Raw genomic sequence first — 21,791 nt, 5'->3', positions numbered from 1 at the left:
TGACTTGTATGAACTTGGTCTCTCACCTGCTTTCAAAATCCAGAACCGAAGAACAGCCATCTAGAGTGGATCCTTGCAGTGATACAGAGTTACCAGATCCATTTGTTGGAACACCAGTTACTAAATCTTTGAGAAAATGTTCCAGGTAAAATTCTTTACTAGTCTGAAGTACACTTGGAAGTTCATTTGTATTCTTTGAGTGCTTTCCTGACCCATCTACAAACGGATAGGGTTCAAGACCACAGTCACTCTACCCAGGAGCAGTCGTCCTACCAAAATCTCTCCAAGGACAAACCGGCACTTTCCTGACCCACTGAAGTCAGTAACAGTAATTGTTTACAATAGTATGTGTTGAGAGTTGCTTAGTGAGTTCACACCAAATAGTTGGTGTGTGGGGCATAACATACTCTTGCCTTGAATTAAGTCTTCTGTGTGGATTAAACCTTTTAAAATTGAAGTATGTTCACAGGTATAGAAGTATAAGTCTGGTCCATGCTTTGGAAAGCTTTTTATTACTTAATTAAACAAGTGAACTGTGGTAATGTATTGATGAACACATAAATTTTAAAATTGGAAGTACCTCAAGCACATTCTCCACCTTCCTTTTAATAGCCATAATGAATAGGCTGGTATTGCTACTATTCCAAAGCTGTGCATTTTAATACTTACAAAGGCACTTAATTCTTTTAAACACTTAAAATATTTGCAGATTGCTTGACTTGGTGGTCCAGCCTATTCCTCTTGATTCACCACCCCTTGGAAGTAGTCTGCAGGTGTCACCAAGAGTTTCTGCTTCCTGTGTGCTTTCTAGTCCATTGCATTCCAACTTTCGATGCTCCAGAAGAAAATTACTGCATAAGAACTTTACAAGAGCACCAGAATTAAAATTACTGGAAACACCACCTGTTGTCAAGGTATATAAAATTGTGAAGGTTTCAGGAACCTGTTTGGTTCACAGGGTGAAGTGCCACGTAATGATGGGCTTCTACTTGGATTCTTAGTTCACCCATTTTAAGATACTTTCTCCTCTCCTTAGAGAGCTAAAGCTTTGACATCTACATCTTCCTCCGGCTTCCCTGGTTTTACTCCTCAGTCTATTTTGAGATCCAGTCTTCGCACTACTCCTTTAGCTACTCCAACTGTATCTCCAGCAAGGTCTATTACACCTCCTCTTCGTGCAAAAGAAACAAAAATATCATTTCTGGAAGAAAGCAAAGCTTCACAGTGGACTGCTGGGGTAGGTTGGAAGAAAGCAATGCTGGAAAAGAACAGTCTGAGCCCTATTTAGTTGTGACTCTAACTGCCTGAAGTGTAAGCACTGTAAGGGATCAGGATTGACCCCAGGTCTGTTTGACACCCATACTTTTACTGTCACATTGCAATTGCGGGATTGGGGTGGGGTATGTGTAGAGCCCAACATGTATAGGCCTGATCTATGTAATTATTGTTGATACTCTTCAAAATTGGAAGTGGGGGGGAAGAAGAGTCTAACTGGAATTGGGCCAGGTTCACTGTGTTGTACATGCATAGGCCCTAACTGAATGTGATGTCTAATGTGCAAATGTCAGACAAGCCTGGGGAGCCTGGGCATGATTCTGATTCCAGCTCCCCTTTATGCATAGGCTCTACACAATTCCATAGAGCATATTCACACAGTGACCAGGTTCGCACGTATCTGCTGTCTGTGGGTTGCCTAACCCAGAGTTAGCTATGCCTGCACAGCAGGGAGCAAGTGTGCTGCCTCCCGTGTGTGTACTCATCGCTTCCGCTTTCCTAAACAACCTAGAATATTGGGTTCGGACGTCATGACCACAACCCAGGAGTAGGGCATCCCTGGGTTGTTTCGGAAAGGGGGAGCAGGCAGGAACCAGCATGCTCGCTCGCTCCCACACACTCACAAACAGCCCATGGTTTGTTAACCATGGGTTAGTCCAGTGACCTGGGTCAGTCTTGAAATTATCTCAAGTATTCAGTTTGAGATAACTATAGTCAGCACTTCCCGGTAGTAGTGTGAAAGGCAAAGTTCCTCAATATAATTGTCACTGTTGCATTTATTTATTTCTGAAGCTTGAAAGCAGCTGCACATTGCCTGCTTTAATATTAATTTACAGATCCAGAGTCCCTCTTGCAGACTGCTGTTTCTGAACTCTTGCTGAAATGATATCAGAACACATGCCAGGCAAGCCTCCCTGGCAAAATAACCAAATACAGAGGAGAGCAAAGGAGCAAGTCAGAGTCGCAGGAAATGCACAAATCTAGGAGCTGAGAAGTGGAGTGACAAGCTACTTGTTCCTTTAGCAGAGGCCTGGAGGAACCTAAGCTGTTCCTATGGAAAGTGGGGGAAAGATGTCCACTTTTTCTACTCAGACTGGTGATTGGTTTAGTTGCTGATTTAGAAGTGCAGATTTGAGCCATTTCCTTCATCATGCACAACTTCTACATCTTTAAGGAAGGCATCATGGGTGGAGTTGGCCTGAAAAAGAATCAAATAAAGCATTAGTTAAGGCATGCAAGTTTCTCAAAATAGAGAAGTTCTGTCCGGTGGTTATCTTTTTTCATTTTTTTAACCATGGAAGTACTTTCAATTAACAGTTTAAAAAACACCCACATCACACTCTCCCAGGTTAACATGCACTCAAGATGTGTAAAGCTCCTGTGTGCACATGAGGAATGGTCACTTTGACTTAAATAGGCTGTCTTTTGTGGGCCGGGGAGTGGAATGTATACTTTATTGGTCAGAGCATTGCATCACCAGAATTTTCTGTTCACTTCTCTTGCTTATTATAATTTGGGCTCTTTTTTCTTTCAAGATGACAGATCATAAAACAAAATCAATTTCTTCTGAATATAATTATAATCCCCAAGTTCAAATGGAAGATATGTGGGCTAAGAATAGAAAAACTCCCTCTTTTTCGGCATGCAGTCTTCAGGAAAACCATGAAGAAATTGCCCTGTTACCAGAATGCATACCAGGCGATCGTTTGGATAAAACTGAACCCTCCAAAGAAACAAATAACACTTTTGTTAAGTCAGACAAAACTACTTCAGAGCATCATGGTACAAAATCACCAGTTGACTTCGGAGGTGATACCTTCATGGCCTCTCAACCAGCTCATTTTTTCTCAGAAGGCATTGTGGACATACCAGGGTCAATTGAAAGAGAAGGCAATGAGATGATGGGAAATGATCTTTCGCAAATGGAACAGCAAACATCTGCAGATGTAGAACAGTCAGCTGGTATGTCATGTGATCTAGTTGTCTACAGATATAATGGAAAGGAATTTAAGAAGAATGGGCCTACCTGGTGGATCAGAGCAGAAAAACTCCCAAATAGGGCATGATGTCAGGTGACTCCCACCCACAGTAAACAGAGAAATACTGTCTCTATATATAGCGGTTCTATTTTTAGCTATCCTAATTGTGAGTGGTGAGTGCATATCAGTTTGGAAGCAGAACAGGGCAACCCAAAAATCAGTAGTGGCTTTTGCCTATTCTGGGAACATTCTAAGTAGGAGTGCAAATTAAACATGTTTTTCCAACCCCCCCCAGATCTGCCTGTCAGGAACCTGCGGGCTTGCAGATTGTTGATGGTAATTGAGTCTGGGGAATGGGATGGGTCTAAAGTAAAGAACCCAAAGGTCAGGCAGTCTGAGTCTGCCTGGTAAGTCTCTAGCTGAGGCCCAGGTTGATGTGTCATAAAGGAAAATGGAGGACAGAAGAAAGAGGCTCAAACCCTCACAGCTTATATTAGGGGTCTTAGAGCAGGTGGGGTATTAAGAGTTTGAGAGTTGCCTTTCTGATCTGCCAAATTTCATGCCAGCCGTTACATAGCTATAAAATACTTGGGTTTGAGGTTGGTAGCCCTCTAGTGTTGTATAGTACAGAGTTTCAGAAGTGGGGAAATACATCCTGTCTCTCCTCCATGATGAGAGGTTTGAACTGACCTATAAGACTCCTGTTCAAGGCTGTTTAGAGCTATGAACAGGTGCATTTCTCGTAGGGGGTAGGGATACACTGCAACACTTTTGTTGCAGGTCCCACTTGTTAAGACATCCATTAATAAATTATAATCTTGTTTTTTAAAACATCTATCATAGTAACCATCACAACATCCTCTGGCAATGGATCTCCTATGTTAATCCATATGAATTTTCTAATGCTTCTAGGAAAAAGTGCAGAATCCTAATATATTATCACAAATCCCTTGGATAGCTAATGCAAAGTCCCTGCCTCCTCCAAATCTAAGATGAAATGAGAAAATACATTGCTTTCATTTCTTTGTAGGTGCAAAAGAATATGAAAGGCAGTGAAAACAAAAAACAGTGGTTGTCAACTAAGCCAAGCCAAAACTTTTAATTTCCATTCACATTTCAGTATAATAGAAATAAGCATTTTTAAGTTCCAGTAAATAAAATCCAAGGATACTGCTTGAGTGGGGGGTTTAGTACCTTTTAAACGGTATATGCATTAGTTACCAAAAAAATCAGTGAGGATAAACAGACTTATGGTATAACTTCTGCTGTCCGTAGAGTTTCCTGAAAAAGAAGATGAGGAATATGGCTCACTTCCTGAGGATGGAGTATTTGTGATGGATCATTTAAACGCTATCCAGGACACTGCAGTCACATTCGTACCATCTAATGAAAGGTAAATATGCTAAGTATATACTGAAAATAATAGATTTAGTGGTTTGCTTTAAACCAGGGGTGGGCAACTCAGAGGGCCAGGGGTCATTTTTGTCACTTGGACCTCCCCCTGTGAGCTGCCCATGGTGCTGAATTTTTCAAAAAGGCATCTGGAGTGATGAAATGGTCAAAATTAGCCTGTTTTCAAGATAATTTTACCATTTGGGGCTTCTTGGTAGCTACAGAGCACTAAAAGGATCAAAACGGCCACTCCAGATTCCATTTTGTTGGTGTTTTTTTTTTTAATTGTTTTACAATATTGGTGGGGAGCTGCACATTGCCCATCCCTGCTTTAATCCCTTAAATTTAATTTTTGTGTGCAGTTTCTTGGCTCCTGTGATTATGATGCATACTGGTGGAAGGAGGGCCACAACTGGAGCACCATTTTGCAGCCTTCATTGTAATATTTGCCCTGTTCTCATTCAAGTTTCTACAATCATATACTCTTCCAAACAGCATGCTGATAGTTGTAAGCTGCTCTCTTGAGCCCTGATCATCTTTAGAAAGATTGACAACTTGTGATGATACCAAATCTTCATAATTGTTTTTTACCCCTAAACTGCTCCTGTGTCTTTTCCTGTCCTCTGCCATCCTTTACTAGGAAAAAGCAAGACATTTTTCCTTAAGCAGTTGTTCTTATCTGGGTTTTGTGTTGTAACCTATCCTAACTGGTGCCAGTAGTGATTACACTGGTTTTCTTGGAAGTAAGTTCTGAGTTCAATGGGGCTTGTTCCTAGGTGAGTGGGACTCACTACTGAGTACAGGTGCTTACTGAAGCTTGAACTGTTAATTGAATGTACAGAGTAATACAAATTACAGACTTTAGCTAGCCATATCTTCAGAGCTGAGTGCTGGATCACATGAATAGTTACAATTTTATATACAACAAAGTGGCAGGTTCCAGACTTTTCCATAGAACTGGATTTGCTGTATCTCTTGCAGTACAGCTCAAGAATAGTTGCACTGGTTGAAGATGTGTTTTGGCAAAGAAATATCTTAATGGCCTTCATAAAGAAACTATTTTAAATTCATTTTATTCAAAGTCCACATGTGAATATGTCTTTCTTTGTGTACAAAGTGAAATTAATGTCCTAGAATCCAGCGTGCCACTGTTGTTGGAAGACAACGGTCACCTTGGTGAAACAAGAACCCAAGCCTTGGAGCCAGTTGGAGCAGATGCTGAATGTATGTATATTTGAATTATACAAATGGAACAAGCAGAAGAGTGTTTTTCCCAGCTGCTATTAGCAAGTGGAAGATATTTGAAACATTAGAAATGTGTGACTGTACTCTCTGGCTTGGTTTGCATGTAATAATAACCCAAACTATGGGTTGAGTATGGGTTAATTGTGGGTTGTTGTTACATATGAGTCCTGCACTACAGTTTAACCATGAACAACCCAGAATTAACAACCTAACAACAAACAATGAGTTCTCTTCCTGGGTTGTTTGTGGTTAGCAACTCATAGTTAAACTGTAGTGCAGGGTTCGCAAGTAACAGCAACCCACAATTCAACAACAACCCATACTCTGGGTTGTTGTAACATGCGAACTAGGCCGCTGTGTGTCTTTGATGCATATGTCTAAAATCTTGTAAGCCTGATATGTTTGTTTTATATGTTGATATTGTAGCTTCTGAACTATTTAGTACTCTGCTATTTAAATGTATGAAAAAGTTAGTAGAAGCATATACCCCAAAGAAGTATTGCCTCTATGCTTGATGTCTCTGCTGATCCTGTCTCACATTTTGCAGTGCTGTTGTATAACTTGGGTAATGTTAGAGTGGAGGAAATAATATGTCTTAAAACTTACTCTGTACAAACTTAAAATTTGGCAATTATTACATATCTGGATATTTTAGAACTCATTTTTCAGAGATCTACTTATTTAGGATTTGTTCTAACCTATAAGTTAGAACCGATAGTTAACTAGTCAAATGAACCATGGTCAGCTGAAGCAGCTCTCTTGTAAGCGTAAGAATTAGGGGAGCAGATTTTAGAAGAATTTGTTTTAATACATAAAATTTAATGTTGGTACACAATCTTCTAGAAAAGGGTCGAGTCCTGGAGCTGTAGTAATTCATTAAGCAAAAATATTTTGTTCCTAGGAAGATTTCTTCCTAGAAAATTCATCCACAGACCAAGGCCACCTTCTCTCATCTTCAGAGTAAATGTCAAGAACACAATGTGGAAACAGACCTATCATCTGTGCTTCTCCTAGAGGCCTGGTTCTTGAGCTTGTACCTGTAGCTCACAGTGCTTTGTGCGTGCCCAATAGGCCCTGCATGCAGGGCCAGTGACCCGGTTCAACTGTAACACTGGCAATTCTTGGGTTGTTTAACCCAGGAGTTGCAGGGATGAGCAGAGTGCATGAGCTGACACTTATTTTTTTCACTTTTAATCATTGCCCCATTCCTAGGTTGTTTTTTGTGATGTCCGAACCAGGAAACAACAAACAAAACAATTGAGTTAACTCTGAATTATTTAACCCATACACAACCCAGGTTTTGGGGGTTGGATGTCACAGAACAACCCAAGAATGGTGTTTTCACAGGTTGTTGATTAAAAGTGGAGACTTCTGACTTCAGCTTGTCTCCACAGTTTCTGGGTTAAACAACCCAGGAATTGCCAGCATTACATCCAAATCAGATCTATAGGTGTCTGTAATGTTCAGAATGACGTAATCAAGTATCAACCAAGTCTTAACACAATATATATTTAAGAGAAGGTTAACATTTCCTTTTTAAAAATAGGAATATCATGGTGGAACATCTCAAACATTGCAAAACCTATAATGGTGTCATTTTGTTTGACTTGGAGATAGACCAAAATTATTAGTTCATTGTAACTTAAATGTGCATCAGTTGCAGTTGGATGAATATTCTCTCGATAAACATCCTGCTCTGCTCTTGGACACAGATAAGCTTAATATTGAAAGCTGAGAAGCACAGTGTGACAGAACTATCTCAGTTCTTTTGATTCTATAAAGCAAAGATGAACAGAGGCTTAGAATGTTCCTTAAATATGGTTAAGGAATCTCATCAGGATAGCAGTCACTAGTAAAGAGCGTTGATGCAGAAACAATAAAGTTAGATAAATAATGGAAGGAAACCCCTTTTTTCAGCTGTCATCAGTATTCCTGATAGTGAAGATGTTGCCAGTATTCATTCCAAAAATGAACTTGAAGAAAGGGAAGCGGTAGACGAAGATAGATCAGAAAAAGCTGTCAGAGAAGAAGATGTAGTAGTCCTGCAAGAAGATACTCCACCTAATATTGAAAATGTAAGTAAAGTCCTTCTTCATTTAGCACTTCATCGCTTTCTTTGAAATCTGTGACTGTGTTTGGAACTATTGTTCTACCAGTATAAATGTTTTAGGATGCAATTCTATGCATATTTAGACAGAAAAAGTCCTACAACTCCCAGCATTCCATTTTTTAATCTAAATATGCATAGGATTGCATCCTTTAATTGTATAGTTTTATTTATTTATTAACCATAGAATTGGTTTGGATAATAATACACTGCTCCATGTGGAGCAGCCCTAACAAAGCAGCTCTAGGAGGAAGTAATTTCTGTCCCAGAGCACTACTACCACTTCCCGTTAATCTGTGTGCCTGCAACAACTGAAAAACACATTCCCAGTCATTGCAATTGGGAAGTTGCAGCTGTATCCATGGAGGTTTGGGGGCAAGATCCCATAGTTGCTCCATGTGGAGCAATGTACAAATAGCTTATTCAGACAATGGAATGTAACTGTTAGTTTGATGATTCCTATAAAAATTGAAGTACCGTTGTTGTATATCGCTGTTAAATTTAGTATAATAATATTACTGAAACATACTATGTATTAATCTTATATGCTTTCTGTTTATAGCTTATTGGAGATGAAAAACATGAGGTACAAGTTTCAGAAGCTATAGTGGAGGCATTCCCGTACAATGAACTGTGTCCCTCAAGCAATCTCAAATTTCAGTACAGCTGTGACAATATAGAGCAGCAGGTCACATGTGAATTACTTGATAGAGATGCTGATGAATCTTCCTTTACTGAAGGAGATGGAGATCTTCTCCTGTCTCCGAACAACTTTACCTTAATATTAGAAGGGGATGAAGAAGCTGAGATAGGAGACTCTACTGTATTGCATACTTTTCCTCTTAAATCAGCTGGCCCAAAATCTGAGGGTGAGTGCATGAATAGTGCTGGAAGTAACAACCAAGAATTTGCTACAAATTCAATGACCACGGCAACTAGTGATCAGATAACACAGAATACGGCTGAAGTATTACCTTACGTTCCAGAACCTATTGAAATGGCTATTGCTGAAAATCTGTTAGATGTAATCAAAGACACAAGAAATAACGAATTTTCAGCTGAAGTAGTGGAACAGTCTCTTCATGAAAGCATAAGCAAGAAGGCATTAAGTTCCCCCCAGGCTCCTCTACAAAATGTTCTTGAAACAAATAAAGATATAAAATTAAGTCAAGTAGAAAATTTGGTAATGTCTGGTACCAGCACAACAAAGCAGGCAACACAGAGTGTACATGTCCCGTTATCTGATGATCAGCCATTGACAAAGATGGATAAACCAGACCTGTTGGTATTGCCTACCCCAAGGAGAAGTGCTAGACGAGCGAGAGAGACTTCAGACATTCCTGAAAGCCTTCCCCTCAATCCTGAAGGAGGACTTCAAGAACAGCAAACAACCCAGGCTGTGGCTTTTCCAGTCAGAGATGCCAACAAAACAAAGGAGTTTGACTTAGAAATATCTGCAGATGTTCATCCCATTGCTCAGGAGTTTCAGGCAACTATTACTACAAGGAGAGGGGTTAGGAAACCAAAAGAGTTTGCATCAGAACCTCATGAGCATCCAAATGAGCAGCCTCCTTCTGCTTGCAGGAGGACTGCTAGAATTACAAGAAGTTTAGTAGGGGATCAAGAAGGTAGTCAGTTCATCATTGACCATACAATACAAATGACTGTCAATCCTAAAAGTGCAAGGAAACTAAAAACCATTGCTTTCCATCTTGCAGAAAATGTAATTTCAGAACAGGGGGTGGAACCCCATGAACAGCAGCTGAGTGCAAAACCAAGAAGAGGAAGGCCAAGAAAGCATGGCATACTGAAAGTAATAGCTCAAACAGAAACTGAGCCTGGGAACTTACCATTACCTACACCAGTTAGAAGGGGTAGATCTAGAAAGTCCAGCGCACCAGAAACAAGTTCTGAACATGACAGGAAGCTAAGTGAACCACATCTATCTGTACCAACTGGACAGGAGAGAGCACAAAGCACAAGTATATCAGAAACTGTTTCTGATCAAGAGACTAAGCTTACTGAACAGCTGCCCGTACGGCGTAAAAGAGGCAGACCAAGAAAGAATCCTTTGGATGTTTCAGCAAATTCACTGTTGGACTTGTCTTTATCATCTCCTCCTCCTCGGACAGATACTAGATCTTCTGTCGCTACTAGAAGAAATACTAGGAGTGCGGCACTAAACCTGTCTACAAGCACAGGATGTGTACCTTCTGTAGAGGAGTCTGCACTGAACACCACAAAGAGGAGATCTGCAAGAGTTACATCTGCAAGTATAGAGAAAACAGATACAGAAAAATCGAATCTAGAAGAACACTCTGTTCAGCCAAGTGACACAGTGGCTTTGGCAAGGAGGCAGTCCAAGATGACAGCAATCAGAAAGAAGAAACAGCTACCATCTCTCTCTGAGGAAGGTACAGAGGAGGAGGAACAGCTGGCACAATCAACCAGTAATGTAGCTGGATTGCAGTCCACAGACGTGACCAAACTGAGGCTTGATGAAACAGGGAGAACTTTGGGACACCATGATAGTCATGTTAAAAGGACCAGATACAACAAAAAGAGTGTGGAACAGAGCCTCTACTTGGATGTAAATGAAGCCTTCTATTTTTCTCCTCCTCTTACAAAGCTCACAGAAAAAACTAAAGGTATTTGAATTTTTCTTAGACAAATAAATGGTTGACAGACCAGTCAAATTCTCATGCTTGCAAAATTGAGCAAAATCTGAGCAGGAGAAATACTGGAGATTTTTATTCCAGCAAGACTGCTGCATGATATTGGTTACATGCCATAGTTTGAGGGTGTAGAGCTTAAAGTAGGTTGTACCTTTTCCAAATAGTTTTGCAGAATGTGATACCTGGTATAAATTAGGGAAAGCTAAAATCAAGCTGGTACCAAGCCAGCCTGGCTGGGAAAGATGATTCTGTGCTTTCTAACTGCTCAGTGAGACATCATTAATGGTTTCTAACACTCATGAGGCGGTGAAAGGCAAACCTGTTTGGGTCTGTTAGTTATATTTAAGGATAGTAGATTCCTATACCCTAGTAGAAAAATAGGGAACAAAATGACACCCACAAACTTCTAAAAAGAGCCCCAAGCCAGGATTGCTCATGCAACTTTTCCTTGTTCCTGTGGAATATCTCACATACTTAAAGGCAGTGTGTTGATGTGAACTCAGCCCATGGGGAGATGGAAAAATTGAGTTGCCTAAAGGACACACCCAATTCACCCCTGCCAGCTATGGTTGCTTCTGAATCAAAGGGAGATGGAAACTCCATACTTCCAAATTGACTCTGTGAGGAGTGGAGAATTGGGCTCAGACAACAAACCCTTTGGTGTGCTGTGAGCCCAGCAACAGCATGTGGGCTTTGGGAATCCAACATGAGTGGCGGGGGAAGGGAAGGATTGGAATACAAGACAGTGTACCCTTTTAGTGCTTTTCTCCGATCCCATAGTCCTTCCCACCCCCCATGAAGAGAATGCTTTGGGAATGAAGAGAGGGATATGCCCTCTTTTGTCCCTAAAGTAACTGCAGTGGAAAAAGAGGAGCTCAGAGGCAGCCTCTTCTAACCTAAAAGTAGTTGATGCACAGTGGAAATGTAGAGAGCCATATCTTCCTGCAACATGAAATGGTTTTGAGACTAGATGCAAAAATCAACATCTGGAAAACAAGTAATATACTGTGGAATCAGAATTGCCCCTTTTTCCTACTTCTGAAAGACAGTTTCTCCAGTCAGTAGGACTTAAATTTGATAGGAATCTACACTTGGTTTAGTGCAGGAGCAGGCAAATTGTAGGCCCAAACATCTGGAGGGCCACAACTCCCACCATCCCTCACCATTGGCTATGCTGGCTAGGGCTGATGGGAGTTGTAGGCCCAAAAATCTGGAGGGCCACAAGTTGCCCTCTCATCGTTCAGTGTAACCATTCACTTTGTATAATAGAGCCCCTGAAGCACTTAACAGCAAGTCTTGTTTAAAAGAGAGGGTGTGGCAGGGCAGTATACTGGGACACTATAAACACCAGACACAGGCCTCAACTCTGCAGAATTCCACAAGATCTCAGTTTAATCTTCTCTCCGCCCACCTGCAATCACTTGTGTGCCTGGTAGACCACTGCACTACTGAGAGCACTGCAATGTAGCTGTCCATTAATTTGAGCATCCTACAGCCTGCTTCTTGTCCAAGGCATGGCTATTCTTAAAAAAAGCGGAAGCAGATTTTTATTTAGGGATCTGTGGGAGAGTGGACTGTTGGATACCATAGCATACAAACCTCAAAAGGTCTTTGTGTAAAGTGAACAACCTGCTGTGTCTTGAACACCTGGCAAGGCTTTGCTCTGCCAAGAGTGAGATGGACACTTAGGGGTCATATGGAAAGCTGCTCCACACCCTGCTCTCCACTTGTTCTAGGTGCAGGATTGCAGCCTAAGTTGCATGTGTAGCATGTTTAGTTTCACATTCAAAATTAAACATATACTTCTTAATTAATATTAGGTGAACAAGCAGTAACGCCTGTGCAGCTCAAAGGTTTAGATGCAGGTTTGGCATCTCAGTTTGTCTTCTCACCCCCCGTTTTGAGGTCCAGGAAAAAACAAGTGTCCAGTATTTCAAGAATTGTGGAAGATTTGGTAAGTAAAACCTCTAGTCCGCTCTATCCTCTCTGTTCCTTCAAATAACTGAAGAGAGCAAACCAGCAAGTTTCTACATCAGGAGTGGCAGGAAGTCCATTTCAGAGTGCTAAAAGAGTCAAATGGCAAACAAGCTAATTTTGACCCTTTGGACATTGTGCAGCTGCTATGGACACCTTTTTTCAGGGAGGGGGACTTTCCTCCCAATTTTGGGAGGTGGCAGAGGCCCCCACCCCTGCTTTACATGAACATTCCTCAACCTGGTGCCCTCCAGATGCACTGGATATAACAACTCCCATCATTCCCAGTCAGCATAGCCAATGGCTGTCTGGAGGTGTTGGGGTTTGTAGTCCAACACACCTTCAGTGTGGCAGGTTGCTTTACATTACTCAGAACTCATAAGCCCACTATCTTTTCCAAAATATTTTGTCAAATCTGTTGGGAGGGACTTAATTGAAGCTATATTAATTGGACAGGCACAGGCAGTTAACATAATATTTGCACTCATTCTTAAAGGGGCAGTAGCCAATATGATAAATCCTTTGCTATCCCATGTAATTTATCTTGATAAATGTTTTAGTCTCCATAGGAATTCATACAGAAATGTGACATTACCAGGTTTTTCTTTTGAAAGACTGTGAATCATTGATCATTATGTATTCCTGGAACAATGGCTGTTACCCAGCTCATCTCTGTGGAAGATCCCCAGTTCATTAGTGACAGGAAGGGCAGAAAAGATTGAGATAAATTGGCCTGGCACTATACCCCCTCTTCCTAAGCCCAGGCTTCCTCTGCTGTTGACTATTCTGTGGTTTTAAGGCTTTTTATAGTTTTTAATGTGAGCCACCTTCAACAATTGGTTAGAAAGGCTGGAAACAAATGTTTTAAATAAAAATTGTGTAGCATTGTGTTAACGGTAAACAACTACAAGAGCCCTGTGGGTTCATATGTGACGTATACATTTTAGAACTCAAATACATTTTTTAAATGGGTAATGGAGACAAGGATACACCTTCACTTTTTGCATGGTTAACACTCTTCACTTGTCCTTAGGAATTACCAATTAAAGAGGAAAAGGATGCCATCTCAATAGAATGTCTAGAACAGCAGAAAATAAAAAGAAGCAGAGCTACAAGGTCAAAAGCAACAAAAACAAGCAAGTATGCAATTATTCCATCTTGGTTTTGGGGTGTTGGGGGGAGAAGTTGCTTCAAAAGTAGTCACATACCAAAAATGCCACATTGACACATTTAACTTTTGGTATTACTTATGGTATGAGGAATTGTGAGCAAAAGGGAACAGCATTAATTTGGTCTTCTGTTTACCAATGTGTCTCAAGTCTAATTCACCTAAAGAAAAAACTCTACTTGTCAGCATCACCTCTCTTCTCTCTTCCTTGCAGAGTCCTAGGGAAAGATGGTAGTTGGTCACCACCACCAATGGAAATTAAGTTCATTTCTCCTTTTGGCACCCCAGTAGATGGAGCAAAAGGCAAACAGAGAGAATCTGTGGACAAAGCAGAAAAGGCTGTTCAAAAGACTGTTCGTAGGAAAGAGAAGAGACTGTCTAGCTATCCAAAGCCAGTTGTTCGGAAGAAAATGCTATAACTGTTTTTAAAAATGTGTAATATACACCCATGTTTGTAAAGTCATCAGGATTGTGTGGAATATTAAGAAAAAATCATCTAATTTGGAAGATAATTTATATAAATTATTGTAAAATTTCAGGAAACTAAAGGTCTTCAATAAGTAACTCCATGTGGAGTGCTATTTCTTCAGTCAATGCAGTTTTTCTATTTTATAAGACACTTCATACATTTATATTATATGTAAATACATCTTATTTTAGGAATGTTAAATAAAAATGTATACTTAATGATTATTGTCCACTAGATTTTTGAGAGAGAATAATGGGAATGCGTGATGTAAACAAGTCAAAGGGGATTTTAATGATGGCTTGCCACTGCTGGTGCCCCTCTAATGGGAGGCTAACTTTCTTTTTTAAAACAGTTTGATCTTCCAGTGTTTTTAAAAATAAAAATTTGGCAGTTTTAGGATTTATAGAAAATGTTTTGACCTTTTGGGAATTGGTAATAGTTACCCATCACAAACAAATTCTTACTCTCCTGATTGAACATGTACTTTATTGAAGTTGGAATGTAAACAATTGTATTGAAGCTGTGCAATATTTTTTGTATTTGTCTTAACTTGGGAAAGCCGCTCTTCAGTTTATAAAACAAAATCTCACCTCAATTGTTTCATTGTTCTTTCAATTTGCTGCATCAGAAGGAGTCTTTAACACTTGAGACATTTATATGTTCACAACTATTTGCCACAGGACTCAACTTCAGGGATTTCACCTACTTTGACTCAAATTTGATACTTTGAACTGATGCATGTTTTATAGATTTTGTGGTTACTAGAGAAGTACTACCACAATTTTGGTGAACTAAAAGTTGTCTAGAAATATACATTCTTCTGTAGTGTTTGACCCATCACTGCAGTACAGAAAAAATGAAGGCAGGTTGAATCAGAGTCATGGTCCAAATTGAGAGAGAAGCAAAATGTAGGTAATGAATTCAAATGAAATTTCACAAAAGACGCCCAGTTTTCAGGTGCATTCACACTACAGATTAACATCACCAACTGGAGTTCTTAGAAATAATTTATCAGGTAACCTGTACAGGTAATGAGGAAACACATTAATAATTGAATAGTCTAGAAAGATACAGCTGTATTAGGCGCCACTCTACCATTATTACTTTTCAAAGCAAGGTCCTGAAGATAAATTGGTGGGTGCACTCTACATTTTTGTTTCTGGATTTCCTGGAAGAATTAAGCAACAAAAGCATGCCAAGTTCTGATAGTGTGAAAGTGGCAGTACGTGTAAGACCTTTCAGTCAGGTTAGTAACTCGCTTTGTGTACTCTGTTGAAACTAAGGTGGGCTGTTTTATTCCAGAAAGGAGGAAAGATGTGAGGTGAGGCTTTGGCAAAATGAGGAGGCAGTCAAGTCCAGTCTTCTAGTAATGGTGGTACTCCAAGGCCAAAGCTACCATCACAGAGAGAGTGAAGGGAGAAAAAGTGAAATTTGGTGTTGCTGCCCAAGCTGCCAGACGTTCATACACAGCGGAGTACGCCTTACCAGGAGCAAACCAGAGCTTGAATCATAGTTTGCCTTGCTTCATCTAGTAGATATGACCACTTGGTTCAAATAGATTCTGAAATTTGTCACCTCACATGCATGTTAGATCATGAAGGTTTCCAACCAGGTGCAAACATCCCCTTATCTTCAAAAAATTTTTTAACCTGTCATTGGTAGCACCATAATTTGAAGTTAGCAGCTGCAAACCAGCCATCGTAATTACACAAAGCCCTGACAAAGCATTTAAATTTGTGGGCAATTTTTAGATCATGGTTTCCTAATTATAGCAAACCCAGAACGAATGTTGGGGCTAGTGGGTCCTGCCAGGACACTGGTTTCTGTGCAGTTGCCCAGGGCTGCTGGATACTTGAGACCAAGAGATCCAGTGTACTTTTAAGGATAGCATTAATAATCAGGGTTTTACGTGATGATGCTTTTCTTATATTGTTACAGTCATGGAAGAAGGTGCCCCTATAGGACCTTTTAAAGGGTTGGCCCTGGAAATCCAGTGCCCAGTTTATTGACCAAGGGTCTTTCCATTTTCAAGGTTCCCTTGCCTTTAGGATCCTGAACTTGTGCCTCTTCACTTTCTCTCCCTGCTAGGAAAAACATCACCTGTTTAATGCTTCATGTGAGGCTGCTGTTAAGGCACAGAACCAGGGTGGGAAAAGGTAAAACGTTTGCCCAGCTCATGATCCCTTGATGTTCCTAGGCTTTACATAAGGTTGCCCCCCACCCCCTTCTAGCAGGGCTTCTGTGCCTTTCATATGTGCATGGCAGGAAGGAAGTTAACAGCTGCAGCTTTTCTCTCAGTGATGGGAAAAGCTGCAGCTGTTAGAAATCTCAGTCATGCACCTTTTGAAGGCACAGGAGTCCTACTGGGGGAAAGGGGCAAAGCTGGACTCCATATAAAAGTTTGTCTCCGCTTACTGTCTGAGTGAGGTAAAGAAAATTGAGGAGGGTGAGGCAGTAAGGATGGGATCTGGAAACATCTTGGATGCTGCCAAATGTTACAAGGTAGGCTTAAATTCTGCTGTTTTGGGAAAAGGTAGCCTGTGTCTAGAAAGAGACTTTTCTCATCTTTGACAAAAGGAATGATAGGCTCAGCACATCCCAAGCAGAGCTGCATGCATGACTCTTTTCAAACACCTTTCTGGTGAGCTCTTTACTGATTTCTTTTATTCCTCCCTGTTAACTTGCAGACCTTACCTGAGGGCGACACCCACACAAGCACCAACCAAGGAATATTTTATATTGATTTGTAGGCTTCCTGTTTCAGCCAGATGGAAGGAAAAATTAACCAGTTTTATGTTGTTTAACGTTTTAGCCCTTCTGTAAGTCTTTTAGGGCACAATCCTATGACTACTAGTCAGTGGCTAGATGGCCATAGGATAGGTCAGTTCCCTGAGAACCAACCTCCACCCGCTCCCACACTGCCTCATAGGCAGTGTGGAATGGCCTCATGCTCTACACTCGGAAGAGGAGCGCAGAGCAGCGAAAACGGGGTGTGCCAGGGCGGGGAGGGCAGAAGTGCCATTCTGACACTTCCTATGCGTCGGCCGCGGTGGCTTAGTGGTTAAGACGCTGAACTGCGGACTGGAAGGTTGGCAGATCAGCAGTTCGAGACCCGAGTGCTGCATGACGGAGTGAGCTCCCGTCTTCAGTCTCAGCTTCTGCCAACCTAGCAGTTCGAAAGCAAGAAATTGCAAGTAGATAAATAGGTACCGCCTCGGCGGGAAAGGTAGCAGCGTTCCGTGCACCTCGGTGTTCAGTCATGCCGGCCACGTGACCACGGAAGCGTCTTCGGACAGCGCTGGCTCTTCGGCTTAGAGACGGGGATGAGCACCGCACCCTAGAGTCGGACACAACTGGTTGGGGACACCTTTACCTTTTTTATGCGTCGGCTGGCATCCACCCCCCCGCTCCGCCTTCCTGCAGCTAGACAGCTGAAATCGGCTGTCTAGCCGTGAATGCAGGGTGGCTGAAGCATGGGGGAACGATCCCCTCTGCGCTGCTCCTGCCCTGCATTGGATAGGCAGTTGCCTCCGAGTCCGGAGGCAGCCGCCTATCCCGACAGGATTGCGTCCTTAAGCTTTCAAACCTCAATATTGTGGCAGCATTGAACTGGGAGGGAAAAGGCAACTTTTGCTTCAAAAGAATAGGCTTCTAAAATGTGACTGCCTTTTGTCACCTCTGTAAGGTCCTTTGTTCAAGGCAGGGGTGGGCAACTTGTGCTCCAGATGTTTTGGCCTATAATTCCTAATCCCCCCCATTACCCATGTTGATGGGAGTTGTTGGCTAAAACAGCTGGAGGGCCATAAATTGCCCACCCCTGGTTTAAGACAGTCACTAAGAGGTTTTACAGGCCCTTTCCAACCCTATGATTCTATGATTCCTCCTGACTATATCTGTCACCTGGTCTTGTGCTGCTACTGCAAGTAATTGAATTAAAATAGTTTTAGGGTGTTACTAGCTTAAGTAGGATTTTAATGTTTGTCTTTTTTCCAGTTTGATACTAAACTCAAAATCTTAATGCTCCTAGCCTTTTCCCTAAATGTTTGAAACAGTTGTATTTTAAACTGAGTCATGGTATACCCTGCTCCTTGAAACCTCTGTTCTATTGAACTGAGTAGTATCACACTTGCTTAAACTCTTAGAGTTTAAGGCTTTAGGTAAAAGCTTCAAAGAGGTTATATTGAAGAAAGCAGTAGTAGTAATAGTAGTAAAAGTTATGTAGCGCTTCCCACCACAAATAACAGTCTCAAGGTGACCTTAAACCTTAATGTTCAGATAATGTTGCAAGTAGGTTCATGGAATGTAAATTTTCAACCCTAGTTCACACTTTGGTTTTTCACTGGTGCTTTGAAAAACTTGAATGCAGAACAGATAAAAATGAAACCTTTTGCTGATAATCTCCTCTGCTTTGGTGTTGCTGTGAAATAACTTCCCAGACCTAGCTTTGATTTCGTTTTAATCCTGGTAAACCCAAAGCACTCTGCTGTAGATGTAACACAGACTGGTTTCATACGATAAGATAAGCCATAGGGGGTTGCAAGTCTTGTTAGTGTCAGTGTGGCTTACCATGACGTGCAAAACCGGCACGGACGATTCAGCGTGGATAGTTTTGCACAGACAAGCCACCCTGAGAACCCATGGCTTGTACTAGAGTTGTTGAAGGTGGCTTGTTCTTAGTTGGCTTGTTGTGACATCAGAACCTGGTAAACATGGCTGGCCCCAAGTGGCTACAGAGCCACTTGGAAAGAGCAGCAAACAAGCCCATTCCGCTCCTCGTGGTTTCACCAGTGCTGCCTCCATCCTCCCTCACCAGTGACTGCCCCTCCACCAATGCTGAAATGGCACTTTGGAAGGACCATAACTCGGTCACCACCTTCTAATTCTTTTGTTGCCTAGGGTCGTCATTATTATTTTTCCCCTGGTCTTTGCAAGTATGCAAGAGCTCAGATTCGCCTGTCCGCTATGTGTAGTCTCACCTTGTCAATTTCCTTGCATGATGCAGCTGTCAAAGGAAGTCCGGAAGTGAGGTAGGTAATGTACTAGGACATCGACAAGGTGAGCCTACACAGAGGCTGATCTGTGCACATTTGCAAGGGACTGAGGGGAACATAATAGTAAGAGAAAGTACAAACCCATTTGCACAATTCAGAACCAGCAGAAAAGAAAAAGAAATGCTAGCAAAGTAAGTGCTCTGAAAAGGAGCCCTGAAGGGGAAGGGGGCCATAACTCCCACTTGGCAATGTCATCTTCTCGCGATTAAGCCTTCAACTGACACTTGCCAGTGACCTCCGCCCTTTCCACACCTCCCCAAGTCCTGGCAAAACTGACAAATGGGAGTCCCCCCCCCCCATCGCAACTTCTTTTTGGAACAATTACTGCTGGGGTTACAGCGCTTCAGCGCATTTGTGCAAATCTCCCTGACAGCTTTTTAAAAGAACTCTTAGAAGGTGGTTCCACGGGACAGAGCAAATGGGGCCCCATTGGGGCAGGCAGGTGCAATTACTGCTGGTGCAGGCGCCCCGTTCACTCCATCCCTTCAGCTGCGTTTTGTGCACACACCCTTCCTATTTTTGCAAGCTATCTGGAGGAATAATTAATAGACATTCTTTATTTTTAAGCAGCTGACCAAGCTCCGGCCTATGAAAGGTTGCCACAACATGTGATAGGGAGCAATCCTATGCATGTTTAGACAGAAATAAAGTCCTACAACTCCTAGAATTGCTCAGCCAGCCATACTGTAGGACTTCTTTCCATCTAACCATGCATAGGATTGCACCCTTAGGGCGCAATCCTATCAGGATAGGCGGCCGCCTCCAAACTCGGGGCAACTGCCCATCCAATGCAGGGCAGGAGCGGTGCAGAGGGGACCGCCCCTCCATGCTTCAGCCGCCCTGCATTCGCAGCTAGACAGCTGATTTCAGCTGTCAAGCTGCAGGAAGTCAGAGTAAGGGGCGGACGACGGATGACGCATAGGAAGAGTCAGAAAGGCACTTCCGCCCTCCCTGTCCCGGACTGCCCCCAGGAATGCCCTGTTTTCGCTGCTCCTCTTCCAAGCGTGGAGTGTGTGGCCAATCCGCACTGCCTATGAGGCGGTGTGGAGGTTGGTTCTCAGGGAGCTGACCTCAGAGCACGAGGACTGACCTATCCTATGGCCGTCTAGCTGCTGACTAGCAGCCACAGGATTCCACCCTGAGTCTCTTAAGGTGCTACAGCACTCTGCTATTCTGCGTTAAGATACTGTATTCATAGAAAGTAGTACTCTCAAAAAATTCTAGTAGCTTATTGTATTTTTCAGTGTCCAGCTGAGATAGAATTATGCTGACTAGTATAGTATTTCTTCACCTTTTATTCTTCCCCAATAGCTACAATTTCCTCTTTTCCCATAATATCCTTGAAGTTTAGCACATGAAAGGCAAAGTATGTTTCCTCTGTGAAGGCGTGTCCTAAAATCAGCTTCCTCTCAGAGATCTACAATTACATGATGTGGCCCAAACTGGAAAACCTGTTACCGATTTATAATCCCATTGTTTTAAATCTGACTCTAATTTCAACAGAGAGAGAAGAATGCAGGCAGTAGGTGTGTGATTTCTATGAATTCCAGCACAACAAGCATACGTGATCCCAAGAATCCAAGTCATGTGAAAACATTTACCTTTGACCTGGCATATTGGTCACACAGTGGATTTTTAAAGGACCAAGATGGCAAACTAATTTCAGCTGGGCCAAACAGCAAATACTCAGGACAGGTAAAATTCATTGAAGGAAGTGCTTTCAAATGTTTTCTATCACAGCACAAAAGCATAACTAATTGTTCACTTGAAGCAGTTCACAGCATGCAAAGCAGAGATAAAGTTTAATAATAAATAAATAATTGGGAATAAGTTCCCAATAAAAGGCTTCTTAACATCCTTTCCCTACATTTTAATGCCTAAAATTAATTAAGCTGCGTATTCAGAATTGTCATTACATATAATGGATGGCTGTGGCTGGTAATTAACTCTACCTCCTGAGCTACCATTTTGTACCTCACTCCACCCCAAGTCACTATTTTGTACCTGGCTACTTGGCAGACTTTGGGGTTCTAGTAAAAAAACAAAGTAGATCCTACAAGCCAGAAATCTGCCCACTCCTGACCTGTACCACAACTGTGTTCTAGACCACACTTCAGTGTGGAACTTCTGTGGGGGAGATGCACTCAGTGCACCACAGTTATCTGGCCTCAGCCCATCCTTACTTGCTCTCTATCTGAGTAACAGGTTTCAAAGTGCTACCACATATGCATAGGGGCCCCCTTCCAGGGGCAGCCCCCACCAAACGTTGGGGGCCATCTCAAGCAGCGCTCCATGAGAAGGGCTTTTGCCAGAAGAAAAAAATGACACCCCCCCTCCTTACAGCCTCTTTTGGTAGTGCTTTAGTGTGCACAATCAGAAGTGAGAGAGAAAATAGTCCTGGATATATTAATGTCAATTTGTGTCTGCGGTGGCTCGTTTTATATACACACATTGAC

At 41.9% G+C, this 21,791-nt stretch overlaps 2 protein-coding genes across 6 annotated transcripts in view; both read left to right on the top strand.

The window, feature by feature from the left end:
- AHCTF1 (AT-hook containing transcription factor 1) overlaps positions 1 to 14,879 on the top strand; it is a 78,965-nt gene extending 64,086 nt beyond the window's left edge. For 3 of the 5 annotated variants that reach the window (XM_084828298.1, XM_084828299.1, XM_084828300.1), the window contains exons 26-36: positions 44 to 145; positions 710 to 914; positions 1,037 to 1,237; positions 2,811 to 3,237; positions 4,530 to 4,647; positions 5,764 to 5,870; positions 7,809 to 7,966; positions 8,561 to 10,646; positions 12,494 to 12,627; positions 13,681 to 13,787; positions 14,030 to 14,879. In XM_084828298.1, the coding sequence (XP_084684424.1) occupies positions 44 to 145; positions 710 to 914; positions 1,037 to 1,237; positions 2,811 to 3,237; positions 4,530 to 4,647; positions 5,764 to 5,870; positions 7,809 to 7,966; positions 8,561 to 10,646; positions 12,494 to 12,627; positions 13,681 to 13,787; positions 14,030 to 14,234 (3,850 nt within the window). In that variant the 3' untranslated portion in view covers positions 14,235 to 14,879. The remainder of the gene's footprint in view (positions 1 to 43; positions 146 to 709; positions 915 to 1,036; positions 1,238 to 2,810; positions 3,238 to 4,529; positions 4,648 to 5,763; positions 5,871 to 7,808; positions 7,967 to 8,560; positions 10,647 to 12,493; positions 12,628 to 13,680; positions 13,788 to 14,029) is intronic. The other 2 variants (XM_084828301.1, XM_084828302.1) reach the window with 1 other exon arrangement.
- Positions 14,880 to 14,968: 89 nt separating this feature from the next.
- Positions 14,969 to 21,791, top strand: part of LOC146359868 (kinesin-like protein KIF28) — a 62,597-nt gene continuing 55,774 nt past the window's right edge. The window contains 2 exon segments of the mRNA XM_084828303.1: positions 14,969 to 15,530; positions 20,839 to 21,030. Of these exon segments, the coding sequence (XP_084684429.1) occupies positions 15,477 to 15,530; positions 20,839 to 21,030 (246 nt within the window). The 5' untranslated portion in view covers positions 14,969 to 15,476.

This window comes from Heloderma suspectum, chromosome 1 (genome assembly GCF_057233095.1).
Source record: "Heloderma suspectum isolate Gila_16-S chromosome 1, 16-S_ref, whole genome shotgun sequence".
In the NCBI taxonomy this organism is placed as follows: Eukaryota; Metazoa; Chordata; class Lepidosauria; order Squamata; family Helodermatidae; genus Heloderma; species Heloderma suspectum.
Note: the sequence above shows the minus strand (reverse complement) of the source record. Positions and strands in the feature narration are given on the sequence as shown.